The sequence below is a fragment of the Glandiceps talaboti genome, chromosome 15 (assembly GCF_964340395.1).
Source record: "Glandiceps talaboti chromosome 15, keGlaTala1.1, whole genome shotgun sequence".
NCBI lineage: Eukaryota > Metazoa > Hemichordata > Enteropneusta > Spengelidae > Glandiceps > Glandiceps talaboti.
The window spans coordinates 9,678,071-9,700,861 of record NC_135563.1 but is presented as its reverse complement, the minus strand read 5'-3'; the positions used below and the strand labels follow the sequence as shown (position 1 = coordinate 9,700,861).

The 22,791-nt window shown below is 35.1% G+C and overlaps 1 protein-coding gene across 1 annotated transcript; it reads right to left on the bottom strand.

Moving 5' to 3' along the window:
* Positions 1-326: 326 nt before the first annotated feature.
* Positions 327-22,452, bottom strand: LOC144446194 (uncharacterized). The gene is made up of 14 exons (XM_078135947.1): positions 22,431-22,452; positions 20,638-21,274; positions 13,349-13,538; positions 12,298-12,401; positions 11,170-11,442; positions 10,512-11,062; positions 9,595-9,773; positions 8,640-8,755; positions 7,818-7,916; positions 7,221-7,370; positions 6,352-6,470; positions 5,897-6,055; positions 5,016-5,131; positions 327-4,138 (listed from the first exon to the last, which is right to left on the bottom strand). The coding sequence occupies exons 1-14, from the start codon at positions 22,450-22,452 to the stop codon at positions 4,079-4,081; spliced, it is 2,775 nt and encodes a 924-aa protein (XP_077992073.1). The 3' UTR covers positions 327-4,078.
* Between the last annotated feature and the right edge of the window lie 339 nt (positions 22,453-22,791).

The following is a 22,791-nucleotide window of genomic DNA, read 5'->3' as shown; positions in this document are numbered from 1 at the left end:
CTGACAGCGACATCACCTTTCAGCTTCATTTGGTAACACCCCAAAGTGCAGATCTGAGGTCTTACTACAAGACTACTAGGTAGAATTTTAGAGTAAATAACTTCAAGGTCACTGATTAGTGATTGCCATTAAGTCATTTTCACGATTTTTGTTTCTCATTTTCTACTTTCCATGTAAATATAATATCAAAACAAGTAATCCTTTTCATCATGCGACAAAATTCTGAATTCTGTCCTGACAATTATATTTATCAGAGTACCCACCTAGTTACGATTTTAAAGGTGATGTCACTCATTGACAGTGAAAAAAAAACAATTCCAAACACATTTTCATGGTTATAGAAAATATAGATTTATTTTACCAATAGTACATGCAAAGATTGACAGAAAAGGAAACATGATGCACCCCACGATGTCAAAATCTCCATTTATAGATGATCATGGTGTCTATATGAAACAAGGATATGCTTAGGTGTTGAAACTATTAAAGTTGATCTAGTAGAATTTAATTTGCAATATTTCTAAAATATATCTCTCTGAACATCATATAAAAATCTACGATGTAATATTGAATCGTAATAATGACTTCTTTCAGACTAATACATATAAATATTATGATATATATCAAATACAACCTACAAATATTGAAAAAACCATGTGCAGCATACTGCAGTACACTGTTGTGTAAAATCTCACTGGGTTTCTCATTTTGATTACCTCAAAAAGCTATAGCCACGGCAAATTCAGTTACTTTATAATTTATTCATAATTCTTAATAATTCTTAAGTCATTACTCTAAAATTACATATCAATTAGGATCGAGTAACTTATGGGAACCACATACTTTTCATTTCATCTTTTTACATTTTACAAGTCAGGCTACATATGCAATAATGTATGTGGATGGCAGTACTCAATTTCCAATACTGAATGCATGAGGGTGCTATGACATTTCTGATACTGATTGTTTGAGGGCGCTCTAATGTTGGCAACCATTCATGTACACACAGACTCCTTGTAGGGCTAATGACTTAAATTAATGCTGTTATACGAAATAGGGTTAGATACAGACTTCAACATAATAGTACATAATATAACTTTATCAAAAATGCAATTAACTTATCAAAAATAGAAAAACCATACCAAACCAAAGTTTATTTTAAAACAGAAAGTATGTTGCTATTACAATGTACACAATATTCTGTCTAGTAATAGTTTGAATAATGATACTTATACACGTGAAGAAAAAACCCCTGGATATTGTTAGTACTATGATCTTACTACTCATATTTCAAAGCAAAATATTTCATAATAAAGTGCGATGGAGAACTTCTGCAGTCCACAGTATTATGTTTTACTACATGTACTTGTATTGTTAGCTGCTATTATTTTGTCTATCAGATAAAAAAAGGTTCCATATTGTTGTTGATCAGCATGGCCAAAACTATGATTGTCATGGAAGCATGGCAAGACTTAACGAATTTAAAGCATGATCTGTTTTGTTAACTTACAAATTTTATCAATATATCAGTGATTGTCATGGCTAATTAAAAATGGCAAGGGGTAATGGAAGACATTTATATTATGTTATGGTACTAATATATTTATGTATTTACCCTGGTAGATCTTAGAGTGGACACTCCAGGCCATACCCTGGTAGATCTTAGAGTGGACACTCCAGGCCATACCCTGGTAGATCTTAGAGTGGACATTCCAAGCCTAATAGTGTTTTATTATCCAACTAGATTTCATGGCAAGTGGCATGCATTTAGAGAATAAAACAAAGAAGCACTTAGATGAATTGTAAAACATACTGAAAAGATGAATATTATAGTAACATGCGTAGAGCACAGTGAAGTCACTTTACTTGTGTACCAAAACTAATCAAAGATATGAGGTAGGGTTATAATGCTGACAGTGAATGAATATATCCGAGGAATGGGGGTGGTGATACTCAGATAAACTTTAGACAGGGGGTGTGCCACCCAGTTTCCAAATATCTAGATACAGACATTTTGTTCAGACCCATGACTACGGCACAAATACAAACACAGCAGACTCATGAATAAGAATATCACAGTCGTTGGGGGCGCTATACAATTCATTACATGGGAACAACTTACTATATGCTTGGTGGATGCTACTCAGCAGACATAATTTCTTTGAATTCTTGATGGCAATTGCACCTTTTACTCAAGAATTCATGAACGTTTTTCAGCATGGAATAGATACACATATTTATTGACCCCATGTTTCAGGATAATTTTTTATAGAAAATGGACCCATAGTTTGAGAAAAAGAGACCCATTTGGGTGACACATCCCCATTCACCCTTCCTATGGGAGTAACCCCCACCCTCACAGTTATATAAGGAAAATACTAACTTTCTGATATTTTCTGAATATGAACCATCAAAATTCGTAAATATACTGTTTATATATACCAAGATTATCTTTAAAAATATAAGTTAGTCCATTTACATATCAAACAACTTAATAAAAATGTTGATATTAATATCATTATTCATAAATTCCCATTTAAAATATATAATATGGTAAAATAATTCCACTTACAAATAGGATTGGCACCCCCTAGCTGCTGAGGATTACATCTATAAATATCATCAAAACGATATGATGAAAATGGAGTCTTATAAACTCTATTCAAAATCCAAAACGTTGAATTCAAGTATGCTAAATTTTGAAAGTTTTACTACTAAAAATATTGTTTTGTTGCTCTGGAGTCATTTTTTGTAGTAGTTGTGAACACAGAGTGAAAATAATTGACCTAGTATATTTCTGCTGAATCCAGCATTCAGCCTTCTTCACCTCTTATATATCATATGAATATGTTATTGAAGCCATCATGTCAAAATACTAATATCTGACTATAAGTCCAAACTCAGCTCTTAGTGTTATAAACTATTTTCACTAAGGGACGATCGCATAATTTAACACAAACTCAATAAGCGAACATCGTCTTTTAGGGGGAGGGGGGTCTGGTGTCAATGCAATTGCTGAACTTCATTTTCGCATTTCTAACCAAATTTCGACGGAAAACTTCCACTCTTTCAATAATCACAGTTTTTGTATTTACTACTGAGATGTTGATAAGTTGATTGAAATTTACTGTTAATGTGATATATGGTGCTGGGTTTCTTGTAGTATTTTAATGTGTTTACAATCATGTTGTTACATGACAATGATCGTAGTGGTGTGACTGCTACAGTTTTCATCATAGTTTACATCATATATAACGTTAGATGTCACACTTGTGAATGGTCATTGGGGAGGGGGAGGGGTTTTTAACCTAAAGGAATGATGCTCTGTTGCTGAGCTTGTGTGACATTGTGTGATCATTCCTAAGAAGTTTAATCTGAAGCATAATTCATTATCTGTAAAAAGACACCTTGTTTTTTTTGGCTAAAATCTTCCAACTAAAGTGAATACTACTACTAGTCAATCAACTAAATCCTTGGTTACCCATCCACGTGCGGGTACGTTTGTCGGAAGATTTAGAAGAAAAAAAACACATTGCTTTTTGCTCAAAATTTCATCAGAAGGCTGTATTTCATACTATTGTAAACAGGAAGACTGTTCAAATACCTTCAGAATTGCTAACTGTATATCTAAATAGTTGTTAGACAATCAAACTTTGGACTTAGACATTTATAACTTCAGTGTAGTAGTAGAATTAGGTACAAAAGGAAAATGAATCAACAGAAAAGTGAATTTACATGGCATGCTACCATTGTGTTTCTTTCTGTGGTTGTACCGGTATGTTTCCCCTGTCTCCCTGGTAGGTTTTGAGGAAATGCAAGGACAGCAAACAAAGCATTTAGTTGATGGAGCCTAACATTGAAGCAATATTTCACACTGTAAATCAAGTTCTGGTCATAAATGTATATTCATATAGTACCACTCCCTCCTCTGGGAGGGGGGGGGGTATTATATTGACAGTTCCTCCTCTCTTGGGGTTATCTTGACAGCCTCTTCCTCTCAGAGGTGGGGGTGGAAGTGGGGGGATATCATCTTGACAGTTATTATCTTAACAGTTCTGTCTGCTCCGAGGTTATGATCTTAACCATAATCTGACCGGATATGTAAAATATTGGACATTTCAGGCCTCTTCTTTAACGACTGAAAAAAAGGAAATTTTTGAATTCAGAAAAGTAAGAGGGTAGTTTGTGTAAGTAGCATGGAGACATTAGGATCAAATATTGATTAAAAAGATTGATTTTATGGATATTTATAAATTAGGGTGGATGTTAATGAAATGAAATAGGCCTTTCCAAAATTTGCCATGGTGGCGCTCTACTTCCTGTCTGTGTGAACCTTGGGGGTATATGACGTGGTATAGGTTACTCGGTTAATCATAAAGCACTGCTGCTTGTCTGAACAATACGAAAAACATCCCTGATTTACACTTGTAAAGAATACTAAGGGTCAAAGCTCTTAAGAAACGTTACTATGAGGTGATGAAACCCCTAATTTGAGCGAGGGCGCTGTATTTATCAATTTCCTGTTTGCAGTCTGGAATGGCCAATTGAATTTTAACAAATCAGTAAGTTCAAGTGTTGCTGACTACAAACACACTTTCACATGACAACTGAAACTTTTCTTTAACAATTTCACTCTGAAAGAAAGACAACATTTAATTTAGAATTCTTTGTTCCTTTTTGATGGAACATGTAGTTGGTAGACAAATAACTAATAATCTACTCGCCGCGAGAAAAGTGACATCAACAATAATCTATATGGCACTAGAATAGCGTCACAAAAGATAACGTACAATTCACTAGAACAGCGCCACCAACGACTAGAACAGTACCACCAACTGTATTTTATTCACAGCCAGTTCCTGCCAACTTTGCGTTGTCTTTTTGTTAACTGCTGTCCACCCTGCCATGTGATTTTAGCCCTCATTTTTCCATGGCGCCCTCTTGAGGCACTTCTTCTGAAAGTGGGTATTAAAGCAGAATATGGCAAATACACTGGACTAAGGTGACATGCTTACCTTTAGTTTAGCAATGACTCTATTGAACTCATCAATATTGGATTGTTTCGTAGGGTCTGCAAAGTAGTCTGAGATACCAACATTGATGTTGATGGCCATCAATCTGGGACAAGAATCTGTAACAAGAATTAGCACAGCAGCAATCAAGATTTTAGTTTACTAAGATAGACGCAAACTAACACTATTGTTGTTTGATGTAGTAGATTACACAAATGGGTTGACAGCGGTGTTGCCTGTTGGGAGGACATAATCATCCTGTAATCAAGATAGTGTAAACACAGGAAGTCCCAAATACGTACACTGCAAGATCACAGAAGTCATCAGAAATGCCAGCCTACTGTGAGTATAATTAAACCAATGTCTATTCTATAGCTTATATCAATAGTAAGTGTCTATCGATTATTGTTTTCATAATTCACAAAAAAATGTCTTTACAGTAATGTACATTATCTTTTATAAAGTTATTAGCACAGTTCATGGCATAATATGAGTTTCCTCGACATCTCAGTATATATGTAATGACTGATTTGATCAAACTGATGTATTACGCTCAAAATACAAGTCTTTGTACTTCCAACATGCTGTGTGCCAAGTGTCATTAATCCAATTCAGTTGTTTACTTTCCCTCTTTGTAACAAGTTCCGTTCGTCCATGGTCTGATGTCAGCAGTTGTATATATTTAGGATGACTGGTGGTTCAAAAATCTTTAGTTATTCAGAAACAAATAGCAGCAATTATGATAAACCAGACTGAAGATAACATGTTTTCTCTATCTAGGTCATTTTTTTCTTCGTCAATTCTTGCATATTTAAATAATCATTTGCATAAGATGGCATCATGAAAACAAGTGTGTTGCTATGACAACGGTGCTTCATACTTACTATAGAATTGTAGCAATGCTTTGGGTGTGACAGGTGTTGCTGTAAATATGAGAGTTTCTAGATCTCTTAGTCCGTTCTCACACATTGCTACAGCTATTTCCTCTGTTACTTCAAACATATGGTCAACTTCTAGTAATTGTAGCTTAGAACAGTTCTTGGCTGTCATTAAAATATGAAAATATTAAAAATGGCATGACCCAAACTGAGAAAGCACAAATACTGGACTTTGGATAATTTGTAGTTCTGGTGATCAGATGTTGAGCTCTCATGATACCCCATTCAAGATGGCAGGTTTACATTTCCCAAAATGCATCATTCACGATGGAATATTTGCATTCCCAAGATGCACTATTCAAGATGGCAAGTTTGCATTTTCTTACAGTATTGCAAGTTCCTTACAGTATTGGTTACAACTGTCAAAATGTAAGTTATATACAGATTGTGCTTCTACTTACCGATTGAAACCAGGCCTTTAGCATCCACATCAATGCCACCTACACCAAGGGCCCTCAACATTGGCCAGCATCGTCCTATCATCTGCATACACCTGTTATTAAACTTGTGTGGCTTTTGACTGCAAATAATCATAAGAATCACATTTATATGAATTAACAAACCCTTAGTCTTATCAACAGTTATGTAAAGAAAATTCAGTAAAATATTGTATTTTTCTAAAACGGTGTTCAGAAATGTGAAATCTACTGTGGCCACCAGCCGTTACAGACTTTGGCATTTTGATTTATGTTTTGATTAATAAACATAATTGGCAATGTAAACAAAACCACTGTCATTTAGTACTTGTCAAAACAGAGAATAACAATGTCAAGTTAGTACAGTAACTGCTAATTCATTCTTGTGCAAAGAAAGCAAAACATAACATAACATACATGTACAAGGACCTAAACTATGATATGGTACATTAAGATATGGTATTTTCAGGCTTTTTACAGTCAAGATTACTCTAATGGCTTTAAGAACTACAAACTTATCACATATTTTTCTGTTACATGTACTTCCAAGATGTGCATAAATTGTGTGGTTTGAACTTTTTGCTGTGCATGCAGTTGTCTAAAGGGGCAACTCAAAAACTGTCAGAGTAAGTTCACTTTGTGGAGACTTGCGCTTAGATATTCTGTTATTTTAGCTATACCAGCCTTTTTTCAATCACATCTTTAAATAATTTCCTGTCTGAGTTGCCTCTTTGAGAAGGACCAACAGATTGAATTTACTATAGGACTACATGACCAGGTTTTCCTTCTTATATACTTTATGCACTAAATCATAGAGGTACTTTCTAAAATTCTACCTCCATGACTGAACTTACCAAGGGTGCATTGGCGGTACTTGGAATGACACAACATTACGACATCCAGCTCCTAAAGCCCAGATAACTTCATGACCAATGGGGTCAGTTTCACTGATGTACATGATATTCTGTAGGTTCCGACAGTGACAACTTGCCAACCATAAAGCCCTGAATGTATTAAAAACACAAACTTGTGTTCACTTCCCGTGTAATGTGCACCCCATGAAAATCGGAACAGGAATAATAAAAATGAAAAATAAATTTACCAAAATTAAGAAGACTTTTGAAGCTTGGGTGGCTGAGGGTCTTCTTGCTGGTGAATTTCTACTACAGTTTTGTGAAAAAAATTCTGAAACTTTAAGATTGAAAAGATTGTCCTACTGATAAACTTTCATCGACAACTTGCCTGACAGTACAACTACAGACCTAACGTATGGTACAACAGCAATCTGATTAAAATCTGATGTGGTGAAAACACCTTCGGCGATCACTCGGAACAAAACAAATGACACAAACAATGGAAATAGAGGTAAATAAAGACATTTCACTGCTTTCAGCACATCCGATTTTAATCAGACTGGACACAACAGGTATATCTCCACTACCTGCACTCACCTGTCAGTGACAATGTTACTACAATCTGATATCCTTAGTGTTGTTAAACTATCAGCTGATGCCTTCAATAGAAACTCCAAACCTGGCTCCAAACATCCTCTAAGAACAAACAAGAGAGAGAGAGAGAGAGAAGTTATCAAGACTACAAATTTCCATAATATGATAAAAATAGTTTTGTTTACATTCTTCTATTTGATTTTTTTGGTGTGAGAATGAATGTTGTTGGACTTTGTGTTCATGTTAAAACATAAAATATTGCTAATATTCGAGTCAAAAAAACTATTATGAATATATAATCCCACATTTTCACCTTATCAATGAGATGGGCATTGTCAGGGGTGTACATACATCAGAGAAGAGAAAATATCAATTGCCTCACTGGTATGTAGATCATAGCTCTATTACTCAAACTTACTATGGTTGATATCATGTGTCTCAACAGATACACATGAAACATGTACATCCTTGACAATGACAAATAGATATCAACAGAAAGACATTTCCGATTATCTTCAATATTTTTTATGACTCCATGAGACTTAAAATAGCAATATTTTATGTCTAATTAGAATTTCTTTGTTAAAGACATAATGAGGCCATCCAAAATAACTGACAATGGTGTGGTTGCCAAGGTTACCAATACCTTGGGTCTAGTTGTCATGGATACGACATGAGCACGACTGCTCAAGCATATTTCACAGCCTGTCAAGCTGTTGCAGCTTCTGCCATCCCTGTTACTATGGTTTCTTCTTCTACAATACTGTTGTCAAGGTTACCATCATGAGTCGAGAGATTTTACAAATAAATCCTTCCTCTTCTTACCTTAGCTTATCCATGTATTCTCCCGTTGTTTCCCGGGATTTGATTTTTCTTCCCCGGAGTCCTTCTAGAGACAAATACTGTAGTTCTGTACACCACTTGGATAGGCTTTCAAGAAACTAAAATTGTAAAATATATTCTAGTTAATTTGTTTTCGTGTTTGAGTTTCGGTTGCGTTTCATACTTTTTAGCAATATCTAGTTCCACATATATTCATGCAAACTGACACCAATTGATGCCATTACAATATATCTTTTTGCTGACTAATCATTTGATTTTCTTGATGTCTAAAATGATTTTGAATCCTTCAAGAACCAGTCAAACAAACTCTGGCTTGTAAGTGATTGGTTTAGATATGCTTGATTAGCTATTAATTAAAATCTCTGTCTTGTATATAACTGGCTTGAATAGAATTAATAAACAGTCAATTAAAATTTATCTAGTATATGATTGGCTTAGGATTGATAAACAGTCAATTAAAATTTATCTAGTATATGAATGGCTTAGAATTGATAAACAGTCAATTAAAATTTATCTAGTATATGATTGGCTTAGAATTGATAAACAGTCAATTAAAATTTATCTAGTATATGATTGGCTTAGAATTGATAAACAGTCAATTAAAATTTATCTAGTATATGATTGGCTTAGAATTGATAAACAGTCAATTAAAATTTATCTAGTATATGATTGGCTTAGAATTGATAAACAGTCAATTAAAATTTATCTAGTATATGATTGGCTTAGAATTGATAAACAGTCAATTAAAATTTATCTAGTATATGATTGGCTTAGAATTGATAAACAGTCAATTAAAATTTATCTAGTATATGATTGGCTTAGAACTGATAAACAGTCAATTAAAATTTATCTATTATATGATTGGCTTAGAATTGATAAACAGTCAATCCAACTCTATGTAGCGTATGATTGGTTACTTTAATAATGGTCTCCTTACATGTGAACTGATCCTGTGATTGGCCAATTTGACTTTCCTCCACAATGATGGATGCCTGCTGACTTCCATCCAATCTTTGCTCACCAATGCCACCTTCAGTAAGCTCCTTGTCTCCAGGTAAGAAAATACACAAAGTAACGCATCTCTGTATCTCTTTCTCTTCTCAAGCACTGGATTCTCTATAAATGTCATCAACAGAAGAAAATTAAATTCAAAAAATTTGAGAAACTAAACTGATATTGTTGCTATGTTAAATCATTTTTCACATTCAATTTGAAAACTGACTGTGCAATCATGGTAAATTAGCCAACAATCGTTCTTACGTCTTCTGCAATGACGTCTGTAGTGATGTAAAGTTACATTTGCATGATGACGTATTTGAAAATGCTAAAAATATAGTTTCGTTTTTCATTCTAATTCATTTTTATGTGATACACAATAGACTGACAAACATTTTTGACTTTCACATGGAAATACTGAGGACAGAACAAAGTGAAAACAATGCTGTTGCGTATGCAGTACAAATGTAACACATGATGATTTGCCAAATGTCTAAGTATGTCATCAAATGGGGCATTCCTGGCTTAAAATGTGTGCATTTTCAAATTGGTTCATATGTGTCTATATTTACAAGGACTTCATTTTCGATAAATGGAGCATTCTGAAAACGACCCACTTTTAGCAGTGTTTTCAAATTTTTGCATTTTCAGGTGCATTTTATGGTGTAAATGGTATGTGCAAACGCAACAAAATAGTTCAGAGTCATTCACATTGTTCTTCACGTACTATTCTTCCAAGCTTTGTTCATATATCATATTTTGAAAACAAAGCAAACCTCTATCTCCTTAACTCACACCCTTCCAACATGTCTCAGTGTAGAACTAGGAGTTGATTGGAGCGCACAAACACACACTAACCTTTCCTTGCAACCAACTCTTTGGGTAGTTCTCCTTGACTGGCATCAATATCAATGTCAGAGTCATCATACTCATCTGTAACCATGGTAACAGTGTCACTGAGTTCTTCTTCATCATAACTACTCATTCTCTGTAGTCTTTCCATCTCTTTTTGAATGAGTTGTTGTTTTTGGTCCCTACTTCTCTCAGCTTTCTTCCTGGCTATTTCATTGTAGGCTGCCTCCATCATATCAATTCCCATATCATCTCCATCATCGGGATAAGAATCGTACGCATTCCGGAAGCCATTCAGGAGAGGACCTACTCCAGTCTGCTGTGGAGTCATTGAGGTATTTGTCGTCTGTAGATCTTGTAATTCCATGGGCTCTTCCGGAACTATTCCACCATTATAAGTTCTATACTCATTTGCAGGTGAATGCATTCCGGGTCTTTGCATCGGATACTGTCTCGGAGTTCCCTTGGGACTGGGTCCATTGCTGCTGATACCAGAGTTGGCATAAAAAACAGGCAGATTAGATTTAGATTTAGGGTTATGGGACAAAACCAGGGTACTACGGAGAAAAAAATTCCAAAACACCACAAGAACGGGATACTACGGAAGTAAAATCCTGGAACCAGGAAATCAAGAAAGACATGCATGCATGAATGAGAAACATACATGTATCCCTGCGTTGGCTGTTGTTGGAACATTCCATTTAGCTGTTGAGGGGTGATCCCCACCGTATGTCTTCTAGATGGTGGGCGATTGCTACTACCACCTGGGGGTCGATTCCCCTGTGGATAGTAGATGTTAGCAGATGATGATAGCAGTTGTTGCTGTTGCTGCTGCTGCTGCTGCTGCAGTCTCATGTTCTGTATCTGCAGTGGTGTGATTCCCACTGTGTGTCTGCGGTTTGGCGGTGAATCCATGAATGAATTGACAGTAGGAGGCCTGATGAAAGAATATGTACTTAATGACAGATATGAAATGATACCAGAAAATTACATGTCATGCTATATGATAGAATGAAAGGGTAGCCACACCATGTATACAAAAAGAGACATTGATATCCCATGTAAATACAAAAACCTGATATTTGAGGTTAATAACGAGAGAAATTTACATTGTGAATTTATGCTAATCACAGAAACGATTGTTAATATCCGAGTTAGATTATTGGTTACATACATGAAATAACAGATGCTATTTTATCTATCTATTACGATTTTAGTGATAAATATTACTGTAGATTAAAATTCTCCACAACGATGTTCAACCACAATTGAATATGGTAATTATGTTTTATCGTATAGCTCAACCCGCCGAGTTGGTTCTAAAATCATGTGGTGGCGCTGTTGGTATAATCTTACAGCGGGAAATTTTTCAAACCCAATAATTTGCACTTTCTTTTTGGCTGAAGCTCTACTACTTAAAATAACCACTAGTGAAATGTCAGGCATGGAAGGTGAAAGTCGCGAATGAAAAATACCCACATGATACATGTAGCTATGATTCTAGGCCATGGTTATCGCAGCCAAGTTGGAAACTTATGGTGAAGCTCATCAAAATTTACTAATAGATATTAGGTAATTATTCAGTTGAAGATGACATTTTTTGGTTCAAAATGATAAAACCTGTGTTTTCCTGTAAGTAACCACATAGGAAGGAATATAACACAACACATTTTGGGTGTATCACAGAAATTGCTGTGTCAGTGGTGCATCAAATTGGTGTACTGGAGGATCGATACGACAATGAAGAACTAGTCATGAATACAATGAAAAGACATGACACTGTCCTGCTTACCTTCCTGGGTTGTAAAGTTCTGGATTAGGTGCACTCTGTGGTCTTGTTATTAGGCTAGGATTTGTTAAAAGACTGGGATTTTGACCAATATTTGACATCGATCCCTGTTAATTCAATACAATAATGTGTTATGTACTAGACAATAGTAGAACAGAATCCTAAGACTTGCGGGTGCTGGTACGACACACTCTCGGTCTGGTTATATACACAAATGTTTGTGTAGTGTGTTAGGTATGCAGTGACAGGGTGCCCTCAAACATACTGGTCAACCCCTTTTGCTAGCTGATAGGTATGGCATGACAGGTCTTATCATAGTGCTTGCAGTGTTCTCAGTGTCCGTAATTTTATGAGCAGAGAGAGTGAAAGTAGAGCAGAAAACGCTCCAAGTTTTCATGCAAATATCCTGAGTATTCTGGTAAACTCACAAGCCATGGTTCTGTTATTATTACATATATTTACCTAAAATAGCATGTTTCTAAAAAAACAGGCCTGTTGACTTTGCGTACATGGAACACTTGCATGCTAACATAAATTGAATACACATATGCAATAGCTTTTGCTAAATGCCAATAGTATGCACACACATTTGAAACCATAGTCGAACTCAACATCATGTTTCCGTATTTATAATAAAATGCAAATTTCTTGTCATATGCAAATTACTGGCCTAATATATGTATGATATTATAATTTCAATGTTCATCTAATCCATATTCATGTCTGCTAAGACCTATGTAGTCTATTGCTATCCTTTATCGAATCTTTCAGATTTCTCGTAATTAGAGACTACGATGGCATCCTGACTGAGACCTACATGTACAAGGCAACAGTATACATGTACTAGAAGAACAACCGTGATGAAAAATAGTTTCAACTTGGTGTTTTTTGCCAAATGACTTAATGAGTGAAATTTATGTGAGGTGAAATCATGATATAACTCTCCAGAACTCAAACTTTCTTAGGTGGCCTCAAATTGGGATGAAGCAAGAATCTGATTGATGCCTCGGATATCTTCTCAACTAGGTAAATCATACGCCACAAATATACTTACATGTAAATCATGTGGAAATACTCTGTTGACACTGTTTGACCTGGATCCAAGGCTATGGTATCTTTTCACTTCATTCTCAGCTTGTTCTGCCCTCTGTGTTAGACTCTCTATGTAACTCTTTACCTGTTCTTTGGCACTTGCTTCCTTCTCTGCGGTAGCTTTCAAAAAGTTGTTCATGAAGCTCGTTGTTCTGGAAACATAAAGCAGAAACAAATTAAATGAGACGAGGAAATGAATAATTTTGTATTGCAACCTCTAATAGTCTGCTTATTTGGGTAAAAACAAAGTACCATAATTATTAGTACGAGTAGTAGCATTTTACTTCATGTTTAATAGAGGGTCAAAATAGAACTAGAAGGTTGACTTAGGGACGTTCGCACAATGCCATACAAGCTCAATAAGCGAACTTCATTTGTTTGTGGGGGAGGGGTCTGGTGTCAATGCAATTACTGAACTTCATTTTCACACTTCTAACAAAATTCCAACAAAAACTTTCACTCTATCAATGATGACAGCTTTTGTGTTTACAATACTACTGAGATGTTGATAAAGTTGAAAAAAATTTACTTCTACATGTAATGTGAGATTTGGTGCTGGCCAGGTTCTTGGTAGTATTTTAATGTGTTTACAATCATGCTTTTTACACTACATTGATCGCAGTGGTGTGACAGCTACAGTTTTCATCATGGTTTACAGCATAAATAAATGTTTGATGTTGCACTTGTGAACGTTCGTTTAGGGGGAGGGAGTTTTGACCTAAATGAACGACGTTCGCTTGTTGAGATTGTGTGAGATTGCACGATCGTCCCTTATGTACATGTAGTAATACACCCATGTGGAGTGGAAATAATGGTGTCGAACAAGAAATGAAATGATTCATATTTTGAAGATGTGTTTGTAAAATTCTACTTCAGGTCACAAGAACTGTATGACTTATACCATTATAACAATACAAAGACTGCCTTTTCAGAAATGGTAACCTTTTCCTAATTAACTTCAACCTTTTCAGCTGCATCTACTACAGGACTACAGTTTTCATACTCATCAGTAGTCACTTAAGACCCTCCAGATTAACACAAAACATTGCAAAATAAAGATGCTAAACGCAACATTTCCAGACATCAAATAATTCTATCTACTCATACTCCTGAGACTGAAAAGAATATGAACAATCCCACATATTGATATGCAACAGCGCCCTCATTAGTCAACATATGAAAAGGGACTCTGACCTCATCCTATCTTTAGGGTCATAACATTTAGATTTTATCACTGAAATTCCTTTATACTGACCTGACAGTTAAAACAACTATCTGAAATGTTTGGCAATCTCCATGGTAACAAGGACTTGAAATAACACACGCCAATAAATAAACTTTTTTATGAGAAGTAATTTTATGAACATTTAGGTAGTGTTGAGTAGACCTTAGTCCCTATGTCATGTGACCTATGAGTAGACAAACAAAACAGTCATTTATTGGATATTTGTTGTTCTAGTGGACATATTGTGGTCAACTAACGGGAGTGTCCTATGTGTACAGGTTTGTCTTGATGCTATCCGAGGCTTTGAACATCAAGATCTCTTCACATGAGAAGAGATCAGATTCAAAGCCACAGATAGCCTTTTGACTACAAGTACAGATAGGTTCAGAGAGAAGTTTGAACAATTTACAATTACTATTACTCTATGACTATTAGTAAACTCTGTTGACATTGTTTTAGAGTAGTAGGAGACACACCCATGCATTTCTATCGGCAAGTGAACTTACAATTCAATTTACCACGTACATGTATAAATTATTTTTGGTGTTTTGTTCTTTTAGTATAATATTTTGATTATGGAATGAATTAATTCTTGAATAATAATGAAATTATAGTTATACACATTATAACATTGATGTCATTGATTTGGTATTTTGTGTGGTCAGTCTTTTGACAAGAATGAAATATTTGTGGCATAGTGGGCATTCCTACATTGGCAAGATTATCACATGTGTGAATGGTCAGTTTATATTTGTCTATACACATCAAGACACACAGAAACACACTGTAATACACACACACACACACACACATACATACATACATACATACATACATACATACATACATACATACATATACATACATACATGTATAAATTATACATACATGTATAAATACAGACACAGACAGACAGACTGACAGACAGACGGAGACAGACAGACAGACAGACAGACAGATGGAGACAGACAGACAGACAGACAGACAGACAGACAGACAGACAGACAGACAGACAGACAGATAAAGAGGCCACTGGCATGCACATAAACACCTGCATAAAAGGCATATACATATATATATATATATATATATATATATATATATATATATATATATATATATATATATATATATATATATATATCCTCTGATATATATATATATATATATATATATATATATATATATATATATATATATATATATATATATATATATATATATATATATATATATATATATATATATATATATATATATATATATGGGTGTACACAGAAACTGCTGAAAATCTCAGTACACTAGTTCCTAACACTTTGCCATACTTTATTGAACTCTCAGTTGAAAGGTCTACTATGTTTAATAAGGATTAAAATGTGGGTGAGATAAACAGTTGTCTGGGCAAAGCTATCAAAATATTGGCCTTGGATAAAAGAATGATTCTATCTGGTATACAACAACAGGATTCTAGGCTGGTATTTATGGTTCCTCTGATAAGATAGCAAAGCACCTTGGATTGAATCATGGGATTTAAAGGCTCAGTTTGGATTAGGATTAAAATTTAAGTGTGGAAAAAAATTGCCTGGCAGAGCTATAGAATAAAAAGTTGATCCAGAACAAAAGAATGATCCTGTGTAATCCTTATGGTAGCCTAGAATCCTGGTGATTTGGAATTTTGTTGTTGGGGAAATAACGAATTCAAGACCCGCATCCACATCAATTCCATGCTATCCTTATGGATCCACTCATAAGATACAACACATGTAGCATTAATGAAAGAACCTGGGATTGAAACCCGGGCCTTTAGAGTTGTGGTAAAGTAATTGCATAAACATCACTACAGACCATTCTCACAAGCTATATTTTCTGGCTAATGAAAGAGGTCTATAGTTCAACGATAATGCAACTGACATAATTCCTTTTTAGTGTCTATTACAGCACATTGTAGGGTACTGTTCACTGGCTCTGTTTGATACAACCACACATAAACCAATAAGAAACTGGACATATACTACACTTTAAGATAGCAAGTTTGAATGAATAGTATCTTGCAACATTTTGTCTAAATGAAATAAACTAATGTGCTACCATGCAGACATCAAATACAGACATCAAAATATTGGTGGCAGCATGTCTGTGTCTGGTTGTCAGTATGTTTAAATGGTTTATTTCATTCAGACTAAATGCAGCAAGATAATTGTATGCTTCATATCATAAAGTGTAGCATGTGTATTTTCTTATTGGTTTCTGCAACGTTGTATCAAACAGATACAGTGAATACTAATCTGCAATATGCAGTCAAACTGCCAAATTATCATCAACAGAGCAAAGGTGAAAGTTTTATACTGAGTTCCGTGCAATAAAGTCATCTTTGTTTACTGATAAATAAAGTGATGGCACCATATGTGATATCTATTGTCTGTGATATGTCGATCTTCATTATCAACCTATAGAATCATATCCATAATCCTATACCAACTGTTACATCTATTGATCATATATCCAGATAACTGCCATGACGATACCAAATAAGTACACATCAGTTACCATGGCAACAGTGCCTCATACCCTTATACACTACTGTTTGTTGTCAGGTTAGCTGTGATTTGAATAACTTCACAATAAAAACCATACACAAATCGGATACTCTTTTTTTAAGAAGTGGTTAGTATAGTCTGCTCTATTTAAAAAACGCATCAGCTGTGGCCCTTCTCATGAAATACAAAATTTTTTATCACACATTGTTGTGAATGTTTGCATACAACATATGGTGAAGTTATAAAGCTAGATAAATATAGTGACTTTTATATGTTGTTTGCATGTCATACAAAAACTGCCTCCAGTTTGAAATTTGAAGGTTAAATTACGATATTTCTAAAAAAGAAAGTTTGAACTTGTTGATATATGTTTAGATACTTCAGTTGAGCTTTCATTGTGTTTTCTATGAAGTGCAGTCAAGATTTATATAAAATGTTGATTTTTTTTCAAACGCCAACTGAGTGTGTCAAAACTCGACAATTCAATATGGCTACTAGAATGATAGACTGTCATCAGTTGTTTTATTTTTTATTATAATTGTGAGCTATATGAACAAAGTTTCTTGGAATTTTAGAGTAAAGACTGCCATTTTATTAGTTGCATATCACTAAATGCACTGAAGCTGTTGGTGTTACAGTGCTACATAACTAAAATTGCATTTTGGTGCTATAAAATTCCATGAACTTGTCTCAATAATTTTGGTATAATGCATTTATAACGAAAAAAGGGAGAAATAGTATCACAATGACAGATGACAGTCTTTTAGAAGAGAAACAGACTGAGTTTACAGTTGCTATGGTAACTGTCATGATTGCCTGGAATTGTAATAATTGTGTGTAATGCTCATGAACTGTATATATGCATTGGTATGAATATCATCTCTGTTAAATGTTGGACAAATCATCAAAAGGTAATCAAAATGTAACATCAAAGCCAAAATATGTCCTGTAGCGTCTCAGAACATGAGTACCCTGTCAGCTTTTAATTTACATAAAACAGCAACAAGAATTAGCTACACTATGTTCCATAGGGGAACATGGTATATGTATGCAAATGTATGCAAATGACTTGTTTACTAAATTTACCAATATGGCTTCCATCTGGGCATTGGTCAGGGTTTTTTTTTTGCTGGCAGATGATGTAATTTTAGGCCAACTGGACAGTGTATCATGCAGCCTACAATGTTTTCAAGTTGCAACAAGTAGATACTGTAAACCTAGATATTTTCGCTACTAGAAAATTTTGCAATTTTATCGTCTGCAGCTAATTCAATACCATACTGGTACATGTACATGTACATGTACATTGTGTTCATGTATAAAAAGGCATTTTACTATTTTTAGTCACTACTTATTTTTACTAATTACTAGACTTGTACATTGTGTTCATGTACAAGAAGGCATTTTAGTCACTACTTATTTTTACTAATTACCAGACTGGTATACTTGTATTATGTTCATGTATAAAAAAGGTATTTTAGTCACTGTTTATTTTTTTGCGTTTTTGTTTTCCAGTGAAATATGCGAAAACAAGTCTTCAGTGAAAATTTTCAGGTTTACAATATCATTCGCTGTGGTTGATATGGGCATCATTTTTATTCAAAGTAGAACCATCTTTGTTTTGCCATTTCTTTGAAAATGGAAGTACATTTTTGGGGGAAATAAAGTAAAATTATTATTGTTTTTATTTGCATTCAACGTTTGATAGAATTTTTAATCATGAAGATGACTTAATTAATCTTTGATTTTTTTTTCATCCACCACTATTTTCCTTTGTGATGTTTTTTTTTTCTGTATCACAGTGAACTGATGAGAATAAATTGCTCAATTAATCAAGAATTGAACTGAATGAGTGAGATATTTACAAATAACATTTACAACAATTTATACTTATCAAATCCGCAAACCAAATCATTATCACAGACTCTGTTCCAGTGTGAGGATGAAAGTAGTCTAAAATCCATGCGGATGGGGATTTTAAAAATTTGGTTTTCCCGCTCACAAAGGAAAAATTCAAAATTGTCATCTGCATGGATTCCAGGCTAGGATGAAAGTCAATGCAATGCTAAATTGTGGACAATTGATAAGTTGGTTTTTGAGCCAAGCTGAGATTGGATTAGCTAAATGTGCTACCCATTCACAAACCTGACCTTAAATCACTATTAAAATGGATGAGTACAAACTGAGACACAGTCATCAATTGAGACCAGACTTAGCCCAAATGCATTCACGCTCAAAAAAAGTTAACTTAAAGCCAGCTTACTCCTGACCAGTGTGCCCTCTAATGATAGCCAAATTCTGTTTTTCTGAGTCAAAGTGAGAAAAATTGGGATTTCTTGTGAGTCATCACATAGCAAGAGATAGAGGAACACCAAATTTTAGTGCGTCACTAGAATTGTGTGCGTCAGTGGCGCATCAAATTGGCTTAGAGGGCACACTGCTCCTGACCTAAGCTAACCCCAGGAAGCTAACCTCTCACATAGGGGAACAACCCAGCCTGACTCTTGGCTGACTTAAACAGTCGACACTTGACATCAACTCTAAGGTCTCTGAAAGTACACTATGTAGTGTGTCAGCCCAGCAACTTGTCATTGGCATCCTAATCTAGGGGGTCCTACATTAACGATGTCGTAGAGGCTGTGTTGCTAGATTAGAAAGTCAACGACAATTCTCTAGGCTACCAGTCTGTACCCCTAAAATCTTCCAAATTGAAATTGAGTACCTTCCGATGGTTATCAACACTAGTCTACTCATGTGTATAGAATTTCAATTCTCCAACAATTATCGCAACATACACTCCATTTGGTTGCTAGGATACAGAAAATTGTTTATGTGATAGTTTGCTTCAAATTGTGACATGGATGAGAAAATCAACCAGGCTAAGTTTGTACGCTATGATGATAAACATGATTCCATTCAATACCAGCTAGCGTCCAGGATAGGTTTCTCGTCAAGTGACATTTGTCACACCTCCAGCCTCCTGGACTGTTTTGAAACAAAATTGAAAACTTGTTTGTTCACCACTTATTTGTCCCTTAGCCATTCAGTGCTATTGCAGAGAATATTGCTCTGGAAATCAGTGCTATAGAAATTTGATTGATTGATTGATTTATTGTTTGTTTGTTTGTTTGTTAGTGTTTGCACGTAGGTCCAAGAATAGTTTTACAAAAACTGTACCAACTATATCAAGGTTAAACTTATCTCTTCACTATACCAAGGTTTACTCAATTTCCTTGATACTCCATACACATAGCAGAACAAACTTGTCTGTTCACTATATCAAGGTCTAATTACCTTGATACTCAATACACATAATAGAACAAACTTGTCTGTTCACTATATCAAGGTTTACTTAATTTCCTTGATAATCTGTACACAAGGCATAACAAATTTTCTGTTCACTATACCAAGGTTTCCTCGTTCCCTGATATTCCACATACAACCGAACAAACTTTAACAGTATATCAAGGTTCCCTCCATCACACTTACCTTTCCTTCTCCTGCACTAGTCTATCTTTTTCTTGTAGCTGTTGTTTGAGGTCCGCTATATATTCAATGTGACTGTCTAATTGTTTATTCAAATCTAAGTTATCCTTCTGTAATTTCCTCTTCTCCACAATCAACTTTTGCAAATCATCGTTCGCCTTCTCCAACTCCTTTTCCTTCTTCTTCAACTCATCTTTCAGTTTCTCAATCAAGTCCAAATGTTTATTTTCAAGTTTTGGACTGTGTGTTTTATTTCTATGAAGGTCCTCAGTCCTGTAAAAGTTATCCCTAGATGTTCTTGGTACTTCCTCAAATCTATTTTGTCTGTTATTGATCAAATTAGAAGGTGATTCTCTCTCCCTTTTGTGTCTTTTCTCTGTTTCTTTTGCCAGCGCAAGTTGTCGTTCAAGCTCCTTAGCTTCGGCGCTGAAATGTTCCCATGGACGAAATGCTGATTTGTAGCCTTTGGGTGGACTGAATGTTTCTTTACGAGGGAGAGGTTCTGTGGAATATGTATGTTCATATTCAAGATGTGATTTCAATGCTGATAGACTTGGAAACCGTCTTGTTTCCCCACATCGAGGACAGCGGTAGGGTAGTTCTAGCAACACCGACATGTCATCAAAGTCCATTATGGATCCTGCGATTGTCTTGTATTAACCTGCATGAAAACGAATAAATGTGTCAAAGTACATAGTATCTGATAGTCAGTTGTTATGTGAGGTGTGGATGATGACAACTCATAATGTAGTTCAGTAGTAGGTTACCCCAGGGGCGGTACCAGTGCAGTGGCCAGCTCTGGTAGGGGTGTGTGGCCAGCTCTGGTAGGGGTGTGTGGCCAGTGCTGGAAACCCCATGCCCCATTTTAGACCTATTTAGACCAAAAATCAATACCCATTTTAGACCATTACAGGTTTCTAAAAGATGAAAGTTTAGACGTAAATACATTTTCCTTCAGAGCAACATTTAGGGGCAATTGATGGCAGTTATGATGGCAGTTAGGACGATGGGCCACATTTTAGACCACGCAAAATAAAAAAAATAATGCAAAGTTTTAGACTCTTCAGCTCGAAAAAAAACCAGACCCCATTTTAGACCAAAGGGCTAGAAAATGTACCCTAAATTCAACCCTATAGACAGACTAGCCCTGAAATACTCAGTAAATAAAATTGTGACTTTCTGTCAGGTTTACATGCAAACTCTATTACTGGGTCATACCACATACACTGAGGACACATTACATGTAGCACAACACATATATAACATTCATTTTTCAGAACAGAAGTGTTCTAATAATAGAACAGAATACCATGATGGATGAGTAACAGTAGAGCATACTAGTGGTATTTGCCAAAGTGCTTGTGATGTTTTTGACTGTACTTTCATTTGCTTTACTCCTGATGCAGCTGTAGAAAATACCACACAAGTACTATATGCAAATATGATCGAGTATCCACTCTAGAACTCCGAATCATACATCATGTATTTCTGTCATTATTACATATGTTTATCAGAAAAGAGGAAATTTCGCAAAGTGTAATTGTGCATGTAGACAATTATGTATATATCATGGAATATTAGTGAGCCCATTTGTATACAAGTACATACAATGTTTTGGTATGCACAGTCTAGTTTACTGAAGTGCAAATACAATACACAAGCTCCAATGCAAGTATAGTCTGAACGCCAACTGGTATCCAATCATCTCTAACCCCGACGTAAAGCGAGATCTTGAGATTTGATGAAGGATAGCACTAGACTAATGCAAGTACAGCCCATTTCATATTAGTGTTCACCTGCTCTGCTTGATATAACCATGCAGGAAACAAGAAGAAACTGCATATGCTACAAGATAGCAAGCTAACAAGCTTGAATGAATACAGTTTCTTGCTACATTCTGTCTAAATGAAATGAACTATCTTGTCACCATGCAGACATGAAATGTAAACATCAAAACAATTGGTGCCAGCATGTCTGTGTCTAGTTACAGTATGTTTAAATTGTTGATTTCATTTAGACAAAATGTAGCAAGAAATTACAATTGCTCTTGAAGTGTAGGAAATGCAGTTTTTTATTTCTCCATGGTTGTATCAAACAGAGCCAGTGAACACTAACATGAAACGGGCTAATAACCAATGGTACATACATGTAATAGTA